Source organism: Athalia rosae, chromosome 4 (assembly GCF_917208135.1).
Source record: "Athalia rosae chromosome 4, iyAthRosa1.1, whole genome shotgun sequence".
NCBI lineage: Eukaryota > Metazoa > Arthropoda > Insecta > Hymenoptera > Athaliidae > Athalia > Athalia rosae.
Window position 1 is genome coordinate 276,370 of NC_064029.1, and position 22,805 is coordinate 299,174.

General features: G+C 41.1%; 3 protein-coding genes across 5 annotated transcripts; 2 read left to right on the plus strand and 1 right to left on the minus strand.

The window, feature by feature from the left end:
• Nucleotides 1-3,336: 3,336 nt before the first annotated feature.
• On the plus strand, nt 3,337-4,921 carry LOC125500620 (dynein axonemal heavy chain 10-like). The gene is made up of 3 exons (XM_048653984.1): nt 3,337-3,591; nt 3,657-3,847; nt 3,929-4,921. The coding sequence occupies exons 1-3, from the start codon at nt 3,373-3,375 to the stop codon at nt 4,821-4,823; spliced, it is 1,305 nt and encodes a 434-aa protein (XP_048509941.1). The 5' UTR covers nt 3,337-3,372; the 3' UTR covers nt 4,824-4,921.
• Nucleotides 4,922-6,611: 1,690 nt separating this feature from the next.
• Nucleotides 6,612-20,495, plus strand: LOC105687426 (dynein axonemal heavy chain 10). The gene is made up of 40 exons (XM_048653973.1): nt 6,612-6,842; nt 6,914-7,160; nt 7,257-7,529; nt 7,603-8,033; nt 8,136-8,299; nt 8,394-8,739; nt 8,844-9,237; nt 9,314-9,451; nt 9,513-9,703; nt 9,771-9,946; nt 10,016-10,269; nt 10,332-10,859; nt 10,931-11,089; nt 11,174-11,434; nt 11,528-11,782; nt 11,846-12,131; nt 12,209-12,486; nt 12,552-12,816; nt 12,894-13,108; nt 13,183-13,371; nt 13,448-13,639; nt 13,712-14,163; nt 14,233-14,428; nt 14,494-14,710; nt 14,796-15,108; nt 15,172-15,466; nt 15,550-16,010; nt 16,082-16,362; nt 16,441-16,595; nt 16,668-17,420; nt 17,495-17,833; nt 17,918-18,119; nt 18,198-18,340; nt 18,434-18,595; nt 18,679-18,982; nt 19,224-19,435; nt 19,497-19,664; nt 19,742-19,921; nt 19,994-20,140; nt 20,211-20,495. The coding sequence occupies exons 1-40, from the start codon at nt 6,811-6,813 to the stop codon at nt 20,355-20,357; spliced, it is 10,401 nt and encodes a 3,466-aa protein (XP_048509930.1). The 5' UTR covers nt 6,612-6,810; the 3' UTR covers nt 20,358-20,495.
• Nucleotides 19,653-21,920, minus strand: LOC105687578 (ufm1-specific protease 1). Of its 3 annotated transcripts, XM_048653986.1 has the most exons (4): nt 21,555-21,920; nt 21,112-21,303; nt 20,822-21,011; nt 19,653-19,790 (listed from the first exon to the last, which is right to left on the minus strand). In XM_048653986.1, the coding sequence occupies exons 1-4, from the start codon at nt 21,696-21,698 to the stop codon at nt 19,738-19,740; spliced, it is 579 nt and encodes a 192-aa protein (XP_048509943.1). In that variant the 5' UTR covers nt 21,699-21,920; the 3' UTR covers nt 19,653-19,737. The 3 variants fall into 3 exon arrangements, with proteins under 3 accessions (XP_048509943.1, XP_012258774.2, XP_012258775.2); XM_012403351.3 differs by lacking the exon at nt 19,653-19,790 and having other exon boundaries at nt 20,638-21,011; XM_012403352.3 differs by lacking the exon at nt 19,653-19,790 and having other exon boundaries at nt 20,638-21,011; nt 21,133-21,303; nt 21,555-21,913.
• Between the last annotated feature and the right edge of the window lie 885 nt (nt 21,921-22,805).

Below are 22,805 nucleotides of genomic sequence, written 5' to 3' on the forward strand. Positions count from 1 at the left end.
GAGAAAAATGGAATCATCTTTCTGATTGTGATTAAAAATCTCTTCGGCCGTTTCAGTGCTAGCTCAGACTTCAAACTAAGCGACGTCTTTTTGATAGTATTGATGGAAACACTCCGGTAGTATCCGGTTCTCTGAACTTCAACAATTATTTTTCTACTTCAATAATGTGATTTGTAATCAAGTGTTCACGTCCGTACGTACGTACCTACCATCCCCACTGAATTCCAAATTCCCTGCACGCGATAACTCCGTTGTTTGCTATCCATAGCAACGCGAATCGAAGCGTATTTCTGCTCGAGCTTACACAACATGACAGCGGTACACCGTGTAAAATCAATCTGAGGATCCGACGCCCGATAGTAGAGGAGGTGTTCCCTGCGGCAAGGTGAGAATTAATTCAAGTTATTCGGGACGTGGAACTCGCGCCTCGAATATGAAGGTTGTTGTGGCAATAGTTCAAAGACGAAAAAAATAATCACAACAACCAAACTATCAGGGTTAAATTTATATCGGAGACGGAAGAAGGATGGCGTCCAACGTGGATCTAAATGATCCATCGAGGGTCACCCTGCTGACGTACGCTTCGTCCACAACTGTCGCAGACGAGTCATCGGTTTCGCAAATTATGGATTACAGGTAGAAAATTAGCTGACAAAACAGTGACAATTCTTGACTCGAAATTACTTGTTATCGTTGAATAGGCTTTACTGGATGCGAGATAGGGTTTGCAAGTTCCTTGGATTGAAGGATGGGGGGCCATTGTTCGATGCACTCATAAACGTGAGTACGATTTATCATAGATGATTTATCCAACGGAGTGTGATTATTCAAACAAAATATCCATGTCAATTCGGCAGCGAAACGACCGATTTTATGAGGACCAATTGCTCACTTTTTTGATGACGAACTTATACGGAGTTATGGATCTAGATAAGAAAGTGATATTTTTCTACAAAACTTACCAGGAAGAAGTTGTACAAGAAGAAATTACGATTTGGGAAGAAAGTAAGGAACTTGAATTTCTGTTTTCGAAATTACATCATCTTCCTTTAATACCGGATGCATCATTAAAATATAAATTTGCCATCCGAAGAAATATATTTCTAATAGAGATTCGCCTGATTTCTCCAATCATTCATTTGTTCGCATCGAAAACAGGCCATCGCGCGAAAATTTCAGCCATTACCGTGTTCAGTTCGCGAATGAAACCTCAACGACAGACGAAGAGTGCGCCTGGTAAAGTGTTTCCTTCTTTTTTCTCTCTGCATCCCTAATTCTTTGGCACGGTGTTTTTGCATGAAAGTGCACCAAATGATATTGAAAAAAGGTTTGGTAAAATTTTCTGCAGTCTTTCCGTTGGAGACACATGGTAGTCACATACACACGTATATTCAATCATCCATCGTGGCTTTATGCCTGTTCATATAATCCGACGGAGCGCGCGATTATTGATTAGAAATTCATTCACAGGTGGTTGCAAGGTAAGAAACTTTTGGCAAGTTAAAAATCGATAGGATTCGTTAGCTCGGAGTTTAATTAACTCAGGAAATGATTGGTTATCGGGATTTCGATGCAATAAATTTTCGTCTCCGCAGCCAAGTCAGCCAAATTATTGGAGGAAGATAAAAATGGTGATAAGAAAAATTTGAAAGAGAAAAAGCTAAAAAAGCGAAAATTGCGTTCAAAGTCCGACACAAAGATAGAGAAAAGTAATACCACCGGTATGAGCATCGCAGAGTCCACTGCTATGGATTACGATCAGTCGTCAAGCAATATTGATGTCGATATCGATGATCATAGCAAAACAGAATTACTTGAAAGCACAAAAACGTCAGAGATCGCTCCTGATTCCGAATCGAAGGACGAAGCGACAATCAAATTTTCAAGTAAGCTATTCCCCATTTATTCGTAGGTCGGAAAATTCGCTTCGCGTGAATTTCGCACCGTAGTTGCGGATTTATCGACAGTGAAATACTATTGAGTTCTTCCACAGTGAAATCTCCATTTTTCGTTCCACCACCTGGGGAGGAGGACAAGTACGTGATGACGAAGGTAAAGGAGAATGGTGTCAGTCAATTTTTTAACGTCAAAATGCATTGAGGAAATTTATGTGTGCAGAAAATGGTGGAGAAAACCGTGCGAATTCCAGAGATTCACTTGATCTTTGGCGAGATAGACGGAAACAAAGTTGAGTCGCACGATAAAAACATAGTGTATTTTATGAGAAACGTCGAAGACGCGGTACCAGCGTTCGAAAATCTTGCAGAGTGTATGGCTGAAATGCCCGATTACGTGGTGATCGGTTCGATGAACGGTAGATACTTGGCTAGCCTGGACAAACTCCTTGTTCACGTGAGTAGCTGGAACAGTGATGGCCCTGTTCATTCCTAGCAATAATGTGCGAGTAGGCGCGGTTACGTGCATGGACAAATTTAAAGGACGCGGAGGTCACGTATTCGATTGAACGTGATTCCTCTTCCATGCAACAGGTATTCGCACCGTTGGTGGAGAAGCAATTTCGCGAACCGATGGCGCCGTCACCGCAGGAGCTGGATGAGGAACTTCACCGAGATCTCGAACCCACAAACACTCAGGCTGGTGAGCTCGCTCAAAAAGCTCGAAGGCTGAGCATGAGAACCTTGGTAAGTGCGACTCGCGAAGTCCCGATATTTTCATGTTTGGGAGAAGTGCTTGAAATCACATAATCTGAAAATGTGATTCATACATTTGAATAGTCGGCGAACGCTACGCGGCCGTCGAATTTCCGTAGGATTTCTGTAGCAATTTCCAAAGTGAAGACCGAATCTGAAGGAGTAAATACGTCTCAAAGAAGTTCACGTTTCGGTTATGACGGGGATTTGGCGTCCGAAAAGTCCGCAGGTTCCGTTGCATCGGCTACGTACAGCGGAAAACTTAAAGAAGTGCCAAAGGAGGAACCCAACAAGAAAGAGTTGCTAGCCGCTTTGAAAAGACTCACTAATAGCGTACAGTGGTTCGTAAAAATTGATGGCCTCAATCGCAAATTTGATATATTTCATACGGATCGCGCACTCTCATCGTTTGTATGTGCATGCGAATCTTCAAATTAGGACTCTCGAGCATACGGAAGGCGACATTTTACTCCCGATACCGAAAATTCCCGAACTCACAGATCCAGCTGTGACTGACGCAATGTTTTGCTCGGATTCAAAGGCCATAATTCAGCTAGAGGACGTGGTCATATCCTGGGAACATCACATGAAAATGGTATTTCTGGAATTGTTCAAATTAGCTGAACAGATTTAACGGTGATCCAGGTTGAATCCGATGTGCTTTCATTCCATGTAGGTAATGACCAGCTTTACGAATAAAGTTCCAAACGGGAACGGTCCTATGGCCGAGTACAATTACTGGCACGATCGAGAGAACGGGCTTTCCATTCTAGTTGAACAACTAAAAACGACGGTGGTTGAACGAATTTTTCTCCTGCTTAATAAAGCGAAATCCCAGATCCCCAGTGGGTTCAACTATTACAGAACGGATCTGTTGAAGCTTTTTCACGAGGCTGCGGATAACGTCAAATTCCTTTACACGATCACTAGGCATTTCAAGGTGAGCCGACACTGCCCCGTCTAGTTGGCGAGTTTTTGGATTTGAAAGATTTTCATTTACGACAGACGATGGCAGAGTCGGACAACTTCAAATCGATCACCGAACAGATTCCTTCGCTTATGGAAGGGCTTAGAATGATGTGGATTTTATCTCGGTATTATTGTACCGAAGAAAGAATGTCACCATTGTTCGAACGAATTGCTTGGCAGCTTCGTCAAACTGTTACTAAACACTTGGCCGTCAAAAGATTGTTCAGGTACAACGAGCTTGTAACAAAACAATTATCTAGTCGCGATGTCATCTTCTTTTTCCTCTTCTTCTTACGGGGATATTTCAGGCAGCCGATACAGCTTGTTCTTAGAAGGACAAATGAAGCTTACGACATGCTAAAACAATGGAAAATTTCATATATGACGACAAGAGAGGCTATAGAATTGTCCGGGAAAGGAGCTCGTTGGGAATTCGATAAAGGTCGTTTATTCAAAGAAACGGAATACATTGCCAGCGTGTGTAAAGATCTGAATAAAATCTGTAACGTGCTGCAGGATTTTCATAATATTTTCGGCGCTGAATTGAAAGCGATTATGAATAATCCTGAACAGATAGATGGGGTGATAAAGCGCGTCGATAAACTTGTTGTCCCAGTACAGCAAGCAGATTTTGATTTTTACACGGAATTCAACAAGGAAAATTGGGAGGTTTTGATGTCCTCTTTTTACGACGAGGTCTCATCATTGGAAAACGAAGCGAAATTTTTCATCAATGACTGCTTCACCGTTCTGATATCGGCGGAAGAGGCGATGCAAGCTCTCCTCAAGTTCAAAAACATGAAAACACGGGATGCAATTCAGGAGCAGTTGCTTACTAAATTCGATGTTGTCATGCAACAGTTTATTAGGGAAATCTCAGGAGTGGGACAAATTTTCAACAAAGGAAAACGCAATCCTCCGCTTCTCAGGTACCACCCACCAGTGGCAGGTGGAATATTTTGGGAACGGCAACTTTTTCATCGACTGAAAAGAGCTGTATTGAAATTTCAAAATGTGAAGGAACTGAAGAACAGCGAACTGAAAATTCTCGCGTTTGAAAAGTACCTCAACATCGCGAAGCAAATGAAGTTGTTCGAGGATACGAAATACAATCAATGGATCGAAACCGCTTGTACCACCGTTGAGAGTACTTTAAAGAAAAGTGTATTAACTATCGTGGCCTGCGAACGATCCAAAGGTTAGTGCTTTGAGCGATAAATCGTCTACGGTAGAACGGTAGATCTACGTTTCATGTGTTAAAACGAATGGGCTACATCGGATCTTTGTTACTGCGCACAGATATCCAAGGGTATAAAAAATTTCACGGTAGGTTGGTTGTGTCCTTGAAGCAAGATAGGGGCGGAGGTGTGGTACATCGACAAGGACCATCGGATTTCGCCCAACGGAACGATACGCAAATATCGAAGCCTAGCATCGGCGGTAACAAATTACAATATCTAGTGTTTTATCTGTTTCCCTGCTTACTCTTTCATTCCGGCCCCTGAATGATCATTTGGTACTTGAGCTCAGACGGAGACCCACCTTCGAGCTCAAAGTTCAACGCGCCAAGTTTCAAGGTCGGAAAGTTCGTGCGTGGTCAAGCTGTAACTATTGAATCGTCAGCGATGAGCGAAAGGCAAACGGCAAGTCCAGGTAGCGCGTACCTGACTTGGAAAGAATTGATGCAAAACTGTAGTCTGGCGGATCTTCAATGGAAATTTGAGCTGAACTTCAACATGAAACTGTTCGACATCATTCGAGAGGTAGTAAAGAAGAAAAAAAATAGCAGTTATTTTCAGTTCACGCTAATATTTTGGTCAGGCTATACTCCTGGAGAACTTGGGCTTCGAACTTCCGGCCTCTATAAGAAATGCCGGAGTCCAAAGGGACCGATTGATACACGACATAGAAACTACCGAGCAGATGATAAATGAGTTTAATTTAATTACGGATCAGCTGAGCGGAACAGATGTGAGTACGTATTGAGACGAGAAAGCAGCGATGGTCCTGACTCGAAAAATCCACATATCATTGTAGATTCAGATGTTGAAAAATACTCTGTTGAATATCGAGCGAGCCATACAGCCGGGCTTGACTCGATTTAACTGGCATTCCCTCGGTATATCCGAATACGCGAGGAGTTGTAGACAATTGCTGAAAAGTCTGGTCTCCATCGTTCAACAAGTTAATCAACTAAAACTCGACCTGCATAACCGTATCGCCAAGGATATCGAATGCTATAATTTCTGCTCATCGAAATTGCTGCCTCCGGAAGGATCGGTCATGTTACCAGGCTGCAAGGTATCCCAACACTTTGCATTTCACAGTCGACAAGAACGTGTTAAAAAATGGAATCCGATTCCAGGTCTACTTCCTCGACATGGAAAGCGTTCGTACAGAATTATTTTGCTCGATGATACAGGCCTACGATTCCATCGGACCACTACTTATAAAAATGGAAAGCTTAGTGCTCAGCACCAGCACCGGGAGATCGCCTAGTATGAAGCTTTTCTACGAACAATGCGAATACGATCTGTTCACTTCGTTAATTACGTACGTATAAATCGTTATTCGACAAACTTGTGGAATTCGGCTCCAAATTATTTTCATATTCCAGGTGCATTATTCGAAATCTCGATGTTTTGAATAAAATTCTCAGCGGACAGACCGCCGTTTTTCAAGTCGATGCTATCCTGGCGACGTCTGAGGTCGTCCTCCGCCCTTCTGCCGGTGAAGTTTATAATATTATACTGCACGACGTCAAGGACTTGCTGGAGAGATTCAAGGCGATTCCTCGATGGATGAATGGCACTTGTCTCGAATGTAAACCGTTCAGAACCATTGATTCCAACGAGTACGTTGTCTTTAGTTTTTTCGAAGACATAATGTCCGTTCAGGTGAGAGCAAATTGCGATGAATTCGAGGGCGATTCGATAGGCGAAACTTTTTCTTTATGTCAATTAATTGACAATTCCAGATCGTGAACGACTTGATAATATCGGTGCAAGACACCGCTCACAGATTATCCGTTGAACTTTATCGTTACGTACAAAAATGGAAGAAGTACGGGAATTTGTGGAGGTTCGATAAAAGCCAGACATGTGAAAAGTTTGCAGCCAAGAATCCTACTCTGTTACAGTACGACGAAAAGTTTACATTTTATGGAGCTATTGTCGAGGAGGTCGAAGATATGACATCATATTATGATATTAACAGTATACGGTTAGTTCAAAAACGCTAATACTGGATATGTTTATTGGAATTCGTCAACATTGCGGCTCCACCAATTACAGTGTAAACGTCAAGCCACTGTGTATGGGGATCAAAGAGCATGGCAAAGAGTGGAAGCAAATTTTGGGTAATCATTTGATAGCCGACACTCAAGCATCAATGAGAGAATTCAAAGACAAGATGACCAAACTTCGAAATGACGTCGAGCTAGTTATCAATGGACTCGAACGTTTCAAACTCGTTATGCGAACTATCGCTGATATAAAGAAAATGTCGGTTCAAGCGGAAGTCCAATACATAGAGTACCAGGTTCATTAATGTTTTGTCTCATTTCTTAATTGGACCTGCACACTGTTATTTAGCTGTGCGAATGGAAATTAAATTTAGTTTATTTCCCGTGACTAGGAAAGATTCAGGACATTGAGGATTCATCAAATCGAGTTCAACGAGAATGATGAAGAAATGGCATGCAGACTTCGTCAAGAGTGGGAATCGCTATACCTCGGAGCACTTTACCGAGGAACAACACTAGAAACTACGAAAGATAGGTTCTGCGAAATGACTAAAGAAGAAATCCGTGACTTTGCCGATGAGTTCACCAAATTTGCAGAAGATTTCGAAAAGAATGGTCCCGGCAGTGTCGGCGATGATCTGGACACGGGAATGAAAAAGATGGATGTAAGAAAACCGCTTTGATATCCGACTTTTGCCCTCGCGTAATTCTTAAGAGACTAAGCATGTTATCCCACAGGAATACGGTAAACTAATCGACGTCTTGGAAGCTAAGCGGGTCGATCTCGTCAACGCTGAAATCCTTTTCGACTTACCACCGGCTGACTACTCTCGGTTCGTGAATGTGAAAAAAGACTACGAGGGGATGGAAATGATATACAAACTTTACAAGTCTCAAAAAATCATGCGAGACGTGTGGGCCAAGACACTTTGGGTGAATTTAAATCCGCATCAGCTGACCGATGGCGTCGAACAATTTATGAAAGAATTCAGACGAATGCCCCGAGTCGTCAGGATGCTCAGCGTTGGTCAAGCGCTTGATAATTTATTGAAAGCCTTTAAAGGCTCTGTTCCACTCTTCGTAGAGTTGAAGAACGAGGCGATGAGGGATCGCCATTGGCTAGAACTGATGGAGAGAACTGGAAAATATTTTGATATGACTCCAGAGAGGTATTGATACTTGAAAAATTTTCCCTCCAAGTGGTCCATTGCATAGAATTTCAGCAAATAATTTCGCTTTCATGGAATCGTAATATCAGAGCATGCTTGCAGATTTACGTTGGAGAATATGTTCGCTATGGATTTGGCCAAATTTCAGGATATCGCTGAGAGAATAGTAACGAATGCCATAAAAGAGTTGGCAATTGAAAGGGGTGTCAAAGAAATCGTTGACGTTTGGCGAACCATAGAATTCGTTGTGGTCAGACACTTCATAGGTATATAACCGTTTCGTGTCTTGAGCAGCCCTCTGAAATTCATTGGAAAAATGCTCTTCCGTATTTGATAAACGCAACTGACGTTCTTCGACAGGCAACGAAGATCGCGGATACATTTTGGGGCCACTGGATGAACTCACGTTGGTTTTAGAGGACAATATAATGAACCTCCAGAGCATGTCAGCGTCCCAGTTCATCGGCCCGTTCTTGGGGATAGTACAAAAGTGGGAGAAATCAATGGAAACTATTTCCGAAGTTATAGAGGCTTGGCTGGACTTACAACGGAAGTGGTTGTACCTCGAAGGAATATTTGTCGGAGGTGACATCAGACTGCAACTCCCTGAGGAGGCGAAGAAATTCGATGACATTGACAAAGCGTTTAGGCAAGTCATGACGGACACGTCTAAAAGACTCAATGTTTTGGAGTGCTGCATGATGCCAGGGGAGTGGAAGAACATTTTTTTGATAGAAATTTTGTTTCCACGATCGGTGCGTCCGGGATACGCTCGTGCACTACCAGTTTGTATAATTTGTGAATATCAATAGGTCGCAAGGATGAATTCGAAGCGTTGAGCTGGGGCTTGGAAAGGTGTCAAAAATCTCTCACGGAGTATCTGAATAGTAAAAGGGCGATATTTCCGCGATTCAACTTCGTTAGTGACGAAGAGCTCCTCGGTATCCTAGGAAACAGTGATCCTACAGCGATTCAAGAACACGTTGGAAAAATGTTTGACAATTTGGATAAATTCAGACTCACGCCAAGCCACCAGGACAGAATGATGGCAAGCGCTCTGATATCAGCTGAACGTGAAATAATGGAATTCAGAACAGCTGTTGTAGCTGAGGGAAAAATTGAGGAGTGGATGGTCTTGGCCCTCGCTGAAATGCGAAGGTCCAACAGATATTTGACCAAAAAAGCTATCTTCAATTACGGAAAAGTGAGGAGATGACGAGTGTCAGTAAGTTTCCTTGCGATCCCAATCTACCCATCTACAGTTCGCTCACTTCTTGCAGGTGAGACGACCGAGGACAGAATGGATGCTAGACTTCCAAGGGATGATGATCCTTGCAGCTAATCAAGTATGGTGGACCGCGGAGACCGAAAATGTGTTCAAAAAAATCTCAATGGGGAAAAAACGTGCGATGAAGGAGGTGAGTCGATGATAAAATATTTATCGAATGTTCTCTGAAAATACCAACACCTGTGCACCAGTATTTAGAACAACTTAATCGCCAACTGGATGAAGTTGTAACGTTAATGGGTGGCGACACTCTTACCAGTAACGATAGAAAGAAGCTGGATACCATTTTAACGATTGACGTGCATATACGAGACATCATCGATAGCTTTGTCAGAGACAGCATTATGGACGCAATGGAGTTTGAGTGGGAGAGTCAGTTAAGGTAAAGGTCTATGGAAGGAAATCAATTCAACACCCCTTTTCCTATTCACACGTACGCACATTCGTAGATTTTACTGGGTGCATGACTCGGATAACTTGTGGGTCAATCAGTGCACCGGCACATTCGAATATGGCTACGAATACATGGGTCTGAACGGAAGATTGGTGGTCACCCCGTTGACCGACAGAATTTACTTGACGATCACGCAAGCTCTATCTATGCAGCTCGGTGGAGCACCCGCAGGTTTGTAGGTCGCTTCAGCGACCCAATCGGTCTTCACGCCACACTTCGTTACTACACTGTAATTCACAGGACCTGCTGGAACGGGGAAAACTGAAACGACAAAAGATCTGGCAAAAGCCTTAGGTTTAATCTGTTTTGTAACAAATTGCGGGGAAGGTATGGACTACGTTGCCATCGGAAAAACTCTGGGTGGTTTAGCTCAGTGCGGAGCATGGGGATGTTTCGATGAATTCAACAGAATTGATATTTCCGTATTGTCGGTGATATCGACGCAACTACAGACTATAAGATCAGCCTTACAACTTAAAGTCGTCAAATTTATGGTAAGGGAGGGATTTCACGTTTTCCAAATTTCTGATTTACGAAAACGGATACTCTTTTGCAGTTTGAGGGTCAAGATATTTTGCTCGATTCAAAAGTAGGGATATTTATTACCATGAATCCAGGATACGCGGGGCGCACGGAACTTCCAGAATCTGTAAAGGCCTTGTTTCGTCCTGTCGTCTGTATCGTTCCGGACAATGAAATGATTTGTTTAATAAAGCTATTCTCGGCTGGTTTTCTGACTGCTAAGGTCCTTGCAAAAAAAATGACTGTTCTGTACACTCTAGCCAGAGAGCAGCTTAGCAAACAAACACATTATGATTTTGGTTTACGAGCATTGAAGTCCGTACTCAATATGGCTGGCCAATTGAAAAGAACGTCTGAAGATCTCTCCGAAGACGTCGTTCTCATGAGGGCACTCAGGGATATGAACCTACCAAAATTCATCTTCGACGATGTTCCACTATTTCTAGGATTGATCAAAGATCTGTTTCCTGGCTTGGCTTGTCCAAGGGTAGGATATCCAGATTTCAATGAAGCGGTTGAAAAGATGCTGGTCGAAGACGGATACATTCTCCTACCGGACCAGGTGAGGTCATCATTTTGATTTGAATTTTCTTCGTTTAAGATTGTGTGTTAATTCGATCGAATTCTTACCAGATTGACAAAGTTGTACAAATGTATGAAGTGATGATGACGAGACATTCTACGATGATAGTTGGACCGACCGGGGGTGGAAAAACTGTCGTAATAAAGACCTTGTGCAGAGCTCAAACGTATCTGGACAAACCTACAAAATTGTACGTACTAAATCCGAAGGTGAGTTGAAAAATAAAGAAAAAAAGTTAATTGAATTTCCATTTTGTACAGGCCTTGCTGATTTTTTTTTTTTCATATTTTCAGGCGTGCACAGTGATCGAGCTCTATGGGATTCTGGATCCACTGACAAGAGATTGGACGGACGGATTATTGAGTAATATTTTCCGAGAGATTAACAAACCATTGGATTCAGACAAAGATGAACGGAAATATATATTATTTGACGGAGACGTAGACGCTCTTTGGATAGAGAATATGAACTCCGTGATGGATGACAACAAAATACTGACGTTGGCAAATCAAGAAAGAATAAAATTGCAAAAACATTCTGCTTTATTATTCGAGGTAGCGTCTAGTAAAGTTCTGCTTGACAATACACGCCGAATCAATTATCCGTTCCAAAATCTTTTTTAATTTGTGCTAAACTTGCTCATCTAGGTTGGAGATTTGCAGTATGCGTCACCAGCTACAGTCTCAAGAGCTGGAATGGTTTACGTCGATCCTAAAAACTTGGGCTATCAACCCTTTATGGATAAATGGATCAACTCAAGGCCACAAGCCGAGCGAGAATTCTTCGCAGCCATGTGTGAAAAATATGTCCACGGGTTAATCAGGCTAATAATAGACGGAATAATTGAGATCCAGCAGGGTCAGCCTTTGAAAATGATCATACCTCAGACTGGGCTCAATATGGTAAGGCTGATATTTTTTAAGTGATTGATCACGGTAATTGATCATTTCATTGTTGGTTTTTAGGTAACGCAATTGTGCTACATGGTGGATGGCCTTTATCCATCGAACGCTGAAGTCGAATCTCCTTCAAAATCGAATGGAGAACCATCAAATACAGAAGACGAAGAAGAAGGAGCTGTCCAAGTGGCATACAGAGACGAGTTACTGGAAGCGATTTATATTCAATCGTGTTATTGCTCATTCGGTGCTTCGCTAATCTCTGACTGCAGACTGGTTTTTGACGATTACATTAAAAAAATAGCAGGACTAATTTTGATCGATGACACAGTTGAAAAGCCAGCAACTTGTCGTAAGTTCGGAATTGATTGAATGCTTCACCGTTTTTTCAGATAACAAAAACTTTGGCTTTCAAAAAAAATTTCACAGGGTATCTCCCGGTAACCAACGGTACGTTGTTCGACTACATCTTAGACATAGAGAACCGTATTTGGAAACCTTGGAAATTGCTCGTACCGGATTACGTTCACCACAGGGAAAAGAACTTCAGCGAAATTCTGGTCCCAACGATCGACACTTTGAGAACTACCTGGTTTGTTAAAATAATGAACACGCTGACAAGACCTGTTATCCTCGTCGGGGAAACTGGTACTTCAAAGACCGCTATAATTCATGAATTTCTCCGGGTACTGGACACCGATAAATTCGTAAGTCTGACCCCACATTATTACATTAATCATCATCTTCCACATTATGATCCAACTTTCCGCAGAATCAACTATTAATAAACTTCTCATCGAGAACGACTTCAATGGATGTTCAAAGGATTATTGAATCTGCGGTGGAAAAACGTACGAAAGACTTGTACGGACCTCCACCAGGAAAAAAACTAATCGTTTTCATAGATGACATGAATATGCCTTTGGTCGACACCTATGGTACCCAGCAGCCGATCGCTTTGCTCAAGCTTCTATTCGAAAGAGGTGGCCTTTACGACAGAGGAAAGGATCTGAACTGGAAGATACTCAAAGACATATGTCAGTGTGGTCGTTTAATTTTTTTGTCATTTTCAAATTGTGGATCGTGAAACACGGCTAATGAAATTATATCACAGGCTATCTGGCTGCGATGGGAAAAGCTGGTGGAGGAAGAAATGAAGTGGATCCACGATTTATGTCGATGTTCTCTGTATATAACGTAACGTTCCCATCCGATGATACCCTTACGCATATTTACTCGAGCATTCTGAAGGGACATTTAGAAATATTTCCCGAAGCAGTTCAAGCTACCGCACACACGCTGATAAACATCACGCTCAATCTCTACAGGGTATTCAATTGATGAAAGAACGAAAAATGTTGTCTGCGGGGGACGCTGATCAACAAAATTCTATCGATTTTCAGATGGTCACGACGGAACTCCCTCCGACACCGTCCAAATTTCACTACATATTCAACTTGCGCGATTTGTCCAGGATAGTATCTGGGCTGTTGTTGACTCACCCGACTCTATATACCTCTGCGATGCATTTCGTTAGAGTTTGGAGAAATGAGTTCTACAGAGTTATTTGCGATCGATTGATCAACTCTGCGGTAAAACTGAAATTAATCTATTCAATGAATCACAATGAGTTCTCACCAAATCGAAAATAATTCCTTCTTATTCAAGGACCAAGAGCTTATGCGCGCTAATATAGAAGCAGAGATAAATTCGGGCTTTCAAGAACAACCGGAAGTTATCGAATACGCGCTGCGCGATCCACTTTTATACGGTGACTACAGGAATGCCTGCAACGAGGAGGAGCCTCGATACTACGAGGATTTACTCGATTACGAAGCTATATATAGTCTTTTCATGGAGGTTCAAAGTCATTCATTGCTTGATAATTAAGACCCATGAATTTTTCATCGCTAATTTTCGCATAATTTCTAGATTCTGGAAGACTACAACGCACAAAATATGGCCATAAATATGGTCCTCTTCAATGACGCACTAGAGCATTTGACCCGCGTTCATAGAGCTTTGCGTATGCATCGTGGTCATGTTCTAGTGATAGGAATCGGAGGCAGTGGTAAACAAAGTATAATTCGTCTGGCGTCTTTTGCCGCAAGTTGTGAAATATTCGAGATCACCTTGAGCCGTGGTTACAACGAGACCACCTTCAGAGAGGACATGAAGAAGCTGTACAACATAGCAGGGGTTGAAAATAAAAGAGTTGTATTCCTATTCACGGCACAGCACGTGGCAGACGAAAGCTTCTTAGAACTTGTTAATAATATTCTCATGACAGGGGTCGTTCCAGCTTTGTTTTCCGACGAAGAGAAGGATGTCATCGTCAACAGCTGTCGAAATGCAGCTCAAGACGTTGGATATGGTATAACTAGGTGGGTGAAATCGAAAATTCGGGACGTGGGCAACGGTTCATCTATAAATCGATTCATTTCGCAATCTAGGGAATCAGTCTGGTCTTATTTCGTTGCTACAAGTATCACCAATTTACGACTGGCTCTTTCAATGAGTCCTGCGGGAGACGTGCTTCGCGGACGTTGCAGAAGTTATCCTGGGCTCGTTAACAGTACGACAATAGATTGGCTCTTTCCGTGGCCTGAACAAGCTCTGTTCGCCGTAGCCAATGTGGTCCTCAGAGACGTAAGGATCAGCAGCGATGCGCTTGCTTGGGTTTGGATCGAATTCAGATTCATGGTATTTTTCAGAATCCAAAAATTCCTGAAGACCACAGAGATTCGATCGTTCAGCACGTCGTTCACGTCCACCTGTCCATCGGACAATACACGGCTGAATTTTTGACAAAATTAAGAAGGAGAAATTACGTGACACCGAAACATTACCTCGATTTCATTAATACGTATCTAAATTTATTGGGTGAAAAAAAGGAGTACATCATGTCACAATGCAACCGTTTATCCGGAGGTAAGATTTGCCTCGAAATGCTATTCATTGAAACAGTGTTCACCGAATGAACGGCGACGAGTAAATAATTGTAATTGAATCATAGGACTGCAGAAAATTGCTGAGGCTTCGGGAACATTGGCGCATTTGAATGAAATTCTTGCTGTACAGCGCGTTAAAGTGGCGGAACAAACCAAGAATTGCGAACAATTGTTGTCGTCGATTGGGGAGAGCACGGATATCGCAATGGTGAAGAAGAATATTGGTATAGAAAAGCGTGAGGAAATCGAAGAACAAAATAAAATGATAGCAAAGGAAGCTGCGGAGGCGAAAGAAGTTTTGAGCGACGCTCAGCCAGCATTGGAAGCCGCGAGACTGGCGCTGGCTGATTTGGATAAATCCGATATCACTGAAATAAGGTATGCAATATCGATTCGAAAATTCAGTGATCATATTGAATCGCAAGATTTCCATACTTTCAGATCATTTGCAACTCCTCCAGAACCCGTTCAAGTCGTTTGCGAAGCTGTCGCGATAATACGTGGGATCAAGGAGATATCGTGGAAGGGTGCAAAGGGAATGATGAGCGATCCAAGTTTTTTGCGAACTTTGCAGGAGATGAATTGTGATTCAATTACTGCGAAACAGCAGCAACTGGTTAGACAACACTTAAAAAAATCAAATAAACTTGAACAGATGAAAACCATTAGCAAAGCTGGTTACGGTCTCTATAAATTTGTCCTCGCTGTGTTGGACTATTGTGCTGTATTCAAAGAGGTTTGTATGCATTCAAGTTCGTACGATTCTAACAAATTACTTCAACAATTGCTTCCGACCACCATGATTGCTAATAATCGTAGGTGAAACCGAAAATTGATAGAGTCCAGGCGTTAGAAGCAGAGGCAGAAAAGGCGAGAAAAGCTTTGGAAAAAGAAGAACGTGAATTGACGCGCATAGAAAAGCAATTGGATGAATTGAATGAAAAGTACGATGTCGCAATGGTCGAAAGACAAAGACTGCAAGAGGAAACGGATATTCTTCAGCGACGCCTCCTCGCCGCAGATAAACTCATCAGCGGATTATCGTCGGAAAATAGAAGATGGCAGAAAGATTTGGAAAGTTTACGTGATGAGCTGGAAAAAATTATTGGAAATTGTCTTCTGTCCGCCGCGTTTCTTTCCTATAATGGACCCTTTTCTTACGAATTTAGGATACAAATGGTGTATAGTGATTGGCAGAGCAGCATCCTTGAAAAAGGAATACCACTCACGCGCCCTTTCAAAATAGATTCCCAATTGAGCAACGACGTTGAGATTAGCAGGTATATTTCATAATTATTGCAATGTATTGTACAAAGTATTGAAGTGAATAATTTTTGTGATATCATTTCAGTTGGAATTCTCAAGGACTTCCTGCCGATGAGCTGTCCGTTCAGAATGGTATCTTGACAACACGAGCTTCGAGATTTCCGCTTTGCATAGATCCACAACAGCAGGCACTCCACTGGGTCAAAAAAAAAGAAGGAATAAACAATTTGAAAATAGTGACATTCAACGACTTGGATTTCATCAAGCAAGTCGAAATGGCCATAATGTACGGATTTCCCATCCTGTTCCAGGATGTTGATTACATTGATCCGGTACTCGACAACGTACTAATGAAAAACATACGAAGTAAATTGTAAAAAATATCCGTTCCTTTTACAATCCAGTTGTTCTATCGATGGTAGAGATTAATCGTGAATTTTCTAGATGTGCAAGGGCGAAGTTTCATCGAACTCGGAGATAAGGAAGTAGACTATGATCCTAAATTCCGGTTATACTTGACTACGAAAATACCGAACCCGGTTTTGAATCCTGCAATTTACGCAAAAGCGATGGTCATTAATTATAATGTCACTTTGTCAGTAAGTATATGGAAAATTTTCATGGGGACTTGAATATGGTGTCAATTGTTAATTATTTACATTTTTTTGTAGGGTCTAGAAGATCAATTGTTGTCAGTTGTGGTGCGAACAGAGCGTCCCGATATTGAAGAGCAACGAGAAACATTGATTGCAGAGACTAGCGAAAATAAAAATCTTTTGCAACAGTTGGAAGACAGTTTGTTACGAGAAATTGCTACTAACCAGGGCAATATGCTCGACAATATGGACCTCGTTCAGACCTTGGAAAATACTAAATTCAGCGCTACCGAAGTCATGGCTAAATTACTATTGGCAGAATTGACGACGACTGATATAAATAAACTGAGAGAAGGATACCGTCCAGTAGCAAAACGAGGTGCAATTTTGTTTTTCGTGCTCGCGGATATGGCAGCTGTTAATTCCATGTATCAATATTCGCTAATAAGTTACTTGGAAGTATTTATCTATTCGTTGAAAAAGGCCATACCGGATCCTTCGCTTATCAAAAGATTGAAAAACATCACCATAATGCTTACGAAAAATGTGTACGAATATGGCTGCGTGGGGATTTTCGAAAAACACAAGTTGTTATATTCTTTTCAAATTACTACGAGGATCGAACAAAGCACCGATAAGATCAGTCAATTGCAATTAGACTTCTTTATCAAGGGTAATGTATCCTTAGAGAAATCTCCTGTTCAAAATCCAGCAAAATGGCTATCAGCCTCGGGCTGGGAAAACATTCTAAAATTGGCAGCTGAATTTCCTGAAGTATTCGGAGAGTTGCCCAAACAACTTATGGACCATACGAGCGAATGGAAAGAGGTCAGTCAATTTTTGTACAATTACTAGGTAAAGGGCTTATCATGACACCTTCATCTGTGTTCTTTCTTTCACAGTGGTTTGATTCAGACAATCCTGAGTCAATGGAATTCCCGTGTGGATATACTGCGACCTCGAATCCCTTTGAAAAACTTATGTTAATCCGGTGTTTCCGCATTGATCGTGTTTTTCGTGGAGTTATAAATTATATCAGCGAAATTATGGGAGAGGAATATATAACACCCCCTAACGTCAGCTTTGATAGAATATTCGAACAAAGTACAGCTACAATGCCTGTCGTGTTTATCCTGAGCCCCGGATCTGATCCAACTTCTGAACTGATGAAATTGGCAGAAAGGTACAATTGCGGTGGCGGTAAATTCAGATATTTATCGCTCGGACAAGGGCAAGAAAAGGTTCGTTCAACTTCATACATGAATTATTTTCCAACTGAAAGTAATCGACTCCAAATTATTCGTAAGAAAATATAATTTTTTCAGACCGCAATAGAATTTTTACAAACTGCTGTGGCAAGAGGGCAGTGGCTTATGTTGCAAAACTGTCATTTACTCCTCGGCTTTATGAGAGACTTGGAAAAACATTTGGAAAATATTCAGAAACCTCATCCAGATTTTCGTCTTTGGCTTACCACGGATCCAACTCCAAGCTTCCCGATTGGAATTTTGCAACAATCACTTAAAGGTAGAATATATGTATGTGATTTAAAATTTGAACCTTGGAGCGCATAACAGAAAAATATGTGATAATCGAACATTTCAGTCGTAACGGAACCACCCAATGGTTTAAAGTTGAATTTGCGAAATACGTACCTGAAGATGAACTATCATGCTCTGGATGTCTGCGACCATCATATCTACAAGGACCTCATTTATGTACTCGCCTTTTTTCATGCTGTAGTTCAGGTGATTAGAACTTTACAAAGCACTAGCCGTCAATTATTCGAGCAATCGCGCTAATCGACTCACAATTGAATAAAAAAATGATTTGGATTTCAGGAGAGAAGGAGGTACGACAAAATGGGCTGGAATATAAGCTACGATTTCAATGAATCCGATTTCAACGTGTGCACCATCATATTGGATACTTACCTAAGCAAAGTGTTGGTCAAAAAAGAGAGCAGAATTCCATGGAGCAGTCTAAAGTACTTAGTCGGGGAGGTTTGTATGGGATATTGCAAAGGAAGGTGCGAGATTCAAAGCTCTATCATCGCTGACTTTTTTACGTCCTCGTTAACGTATAGGTAATGTACGGAGGAAGAGTCATCGATAATTATGACCGCCGTGTCGTAAAGATTTATATGGACGAATACTTCGGTGATTTCCTCTTTGACACGTTCCAACCATTCCACTTTTACCGCGACAATGAGGTCGATTATACGATTCCACCGCAAGGAGACAGAGATAATTATTGCGAATTCATCGAAGAATTACCGCTCGTTAACTCCCCGGAAGTTTTTGGATTACATCCTAATGCCGAAATCGGATATTTCACCCAAGCAACCAGAGATATGTGGAGGAATTTAATCGAGTTGCAGCCACAAACAGGTAATATTTAATGACAGATAATATTATTTCCGTGATAATGATTATTCGCTACAATTATAAAACTCTGATTTAACTTTTGAACCATTTTTTCTATACATCGATCTCTGATTATAGCCTGCTTGGTAAAAATGTGTAAGTTTCTACGTTATGACCAACATCGAATACACTCGATAAAAATTGTTCCAGACATTAATTGTGAGACTTATTAGTTTAACTAATAATTTCTTTGTCTCATTTGTAGCTGACAATAGTACTGGCATTAGCAGGGACGATTTTATTGACGGAGTGGCTCAGGATATTCTGGCGAAGATCCCACCAGAATACGACATGATGAAAGTCAAACGAAACTTTGGCCTAGCTATCACCCCAACGGCTATTGTACTGTTTCAGGAACTCGAAAGGTTCAACAAGTTGATAAGAACTATGGCAACGACGCTGAATCACCTCAGAAAGGTAATTTCAATCCCATAGGATACGCAAAATGCAATGATTTCGAATTTGCGCACGTCAATAGGCTATCGCCGGTGAAATTGGCATGGACGCAACACTGGACAGCGTCTCTTTAGCACTGTTTAATGGATTCCTGCCAATGGAATGGGCGAGGCTTGCTCCAGCTACGAAGAAAAATTTAGCGGGATGGATGGATCACTTTGAAAATAGAATATCTCAGTACACTAAATGGGTAAGTATATTGTGTTCATAATACAGTGCGTTACCACCATCGTGGCAGCTGTTTTCAGTTATATTTATGCGTTTCAGGCTGGCTGTAACGAACCAGTAGTCATTTGGCTTTCGGGCTTACACATTCCTGAAACGTATTTAGCGGCATTAGTTCAAATGGCTTGTCGAAAAAATAATTGGCCGTTAGATCGGTCGTTGACTTACACCGCGGTTTCTAATTTCCGAGATGCTAGCGAAGTAGAGGAAAGACCCGATCAGGTAAAAATTGGATCGTAAAATGCTGAATTTATGTTAGTTTAAATCAATTACATCAATCAATCGTTGTTAAAGGGCTGCTACGTTCAAGGGTTGTATTTAGAGGGTGCGCGATGGGATGCGGATGAGCATTGTTTGAAACGTTCATATTCAAAAGTTTTAACTGAGGAACTACCGGTATTAACTGTTATACCAATCGAGTCTCATCGATTAAAATTGCAGGTATAGTCGAAATGTTGGTGAAAGTACTAATGTTGGATTCCATATACGACATTATCTTTTTTATTTTTAGAACACGTTAAAAACTCCGGTGTACACGACATCGGACAGACGCAATGCGATGGGGGTTGGATTGGTATTTGAAGCCGACCTCGCGACTACAGAACATATTTCACATTGGGTATTGCAGGGCGTATGTCTATTGTTAAACGCGGATTGAAAATCCAACAACAAGAATCCAAGAATCTGTGTTCTTTTTCGTATATATTGGTCCGAATAAAGGAGCTATTCGCGATGGATTCCTTGGGGCGTAAACCGTGTGACACGTAATTTTCCGTAAAGATATCACGGTCCTAATTTGACCCGGTAAAATCAACATTATCTCCTCAAAGTATAAGGTCCTTTGTATGCAAGAATTACTCGGATTTGGTTACGTGTTTGAATATTCATCAGTTTCCATATGTTGAACAAAGAAATCATGCTTTCGAATTAAAATACCATTTGAATTGTATACTTCTCATTATTTCAAAGATTTACATATTATTTGGGGTAAACAAATATTGTAAAAAGAACTATCAACAAAATCAGTTAGATTTTGCCATTTTATCCAATGACTATTAGCTAGTTGCTGAACATTATGAACTTGGCCAGCAAAATGTGGATCCACTACGAGTAAGTAAGTACCTTTTGTATCATAGTGGATACCCATGATTCCTTTGCTAGAGCAATCTTTATCCCCTCCCATCATCAATGGACTACCAAAGTTGACAAAATGATTTTTGATTACATCTGAATGCTTCTTCAAATCCCGACCATATGGTACGTGAATTATTTTACTCTGAACATCATAGCGCTGGTCTATAACAAGACAGACCTGGAATAAGCAATAAAAGGCTACATAAATGTGTGTATTTAGCTTGAAGTCGCATCACATATTTCTCAAACATTGTAAGAAAATATCATGATGGAATTACAATGTACATGCTCATCTTTACTTCAAAACTTCCTATCCATTCTTGCGAGCCAATAAAAGAGGTTTCTTTGTCTTCCAAGCTAACGAGGATCTCTTGGATTTCTTTGAGACTCGGAACAGGTTGGGTTATCTCCAAATTGTTTCTAATCCAAGAACAGATAGTCTGGAGTGTACGGTATCCACAACCCCATCCCTAAATGGTAAGAATAATTAAATTAAATAGCATTCATTCAGAATCTTGCTTCGCCAAGCACAATAATTCGGTAAGTAGACTGCTTCATTTAGGTCGAGAGCTCAGTAGGCCGATAAGAGCTGAGGTTGAGAAAGAAATGATGTTCGCAACAATTTTTCAATAGAAGCACATCACACGTCAACCAAGATGAAGTTGAAGTCTGATCAACGTGGTGTAATGTAAACTCAGGTTGAAATAAAATAATGGTTTACTTCGTCAATAACACCGTCGCAACTGTAGTGCCAGTACTCGTAATCTCCCTTGACCAAAAATGTGTCGCCATTCTCTGGTTTTGGCAAGCCCAAGTGTACATTTTGTATCAAAGTTTTGGTGGTTATAGCATAATTATTGGTCATCTCGAGTGTACCGTTTCCTGATGACTAATAATACGGCGTTCTTTAGTTAACGAATACAAAAATGAGAGAAACAGTAGAATGATTTTAAAATTCGATAGCTTGGGAAGTAATGCTGTGAATTCTTTTTATTCACAACATGTTTAAAGGTGCAATTTCATGCTGACGCTTGACACAGATTTTTAAACGTCAAATGTAGTCACAGGTATTATTTCGACAGAAGCATCATCGAGATTATTAATGGATAATCATCATCATCTATTCATTATAATCATATGTGATTATAATCACAGATTTATTTCCAGAGTTTATCTAATTTTTTCCGATTTTTCGAAAAATTTTTCATTTGTGTCGGCCCTGGGTGGGTGCGGGTCCCGGAAATTAATTGTCCGGCACTATTTTTAGCCTCGCCCATTTTCTCTAAGCCCCGCCCACCGCGGGTACAGCTAGCGCCATGTGGCGGAATTTTTGTGAACTAAAATCCCAGGTTTCTTGCCCCTTGACGTCAGGCAATGTGTTGCGTGAACGAGATGTATTTCGTGTCAATACTTTTCCGGTTTGCTCGGAGAAATGACAAAACTTTTGCTGTTTAAGGTCGGATGATGGCCAATACTTTTGCATTTTTCTTGGAGCGAAGACAAAACTTTTACCGTTTCGGGATTTTAGTTCACAAAAATTCCGCCACATGGCGCTAGCTGTACCCGCGGTGGGCGGGGCTTAGAGAAAATGGGCGGGGCTAAAAATAGTGCCGGACAATTAATTTCCGGGACCCGCATCCACCCAGGGCCGGCACAAATGAAAAATTTTTCGAAAAATCGGAAACAAATCGGAAAAAATTAGAAAAAATTGGAAAAAATTAGAAAAAATCAGGGAATAAATCTGGGATGGTGTAATATTTGTTGCATACCATTATGCGTCTTCAGGGTCTTGGAGAAATGAGTTAATTGAAAAATTGACTAAAAAGCCGAAAAAAATTGGGAAAAATGAGAAAAAATTGGGAATAAATCTGTGATTATGATCACAGATGATCATAATGATTGGATGATAATTATTATTCATTCATAATCTACGTGACTACATTTGACGTTTAAAAATCTGCGTCAAGCTGTT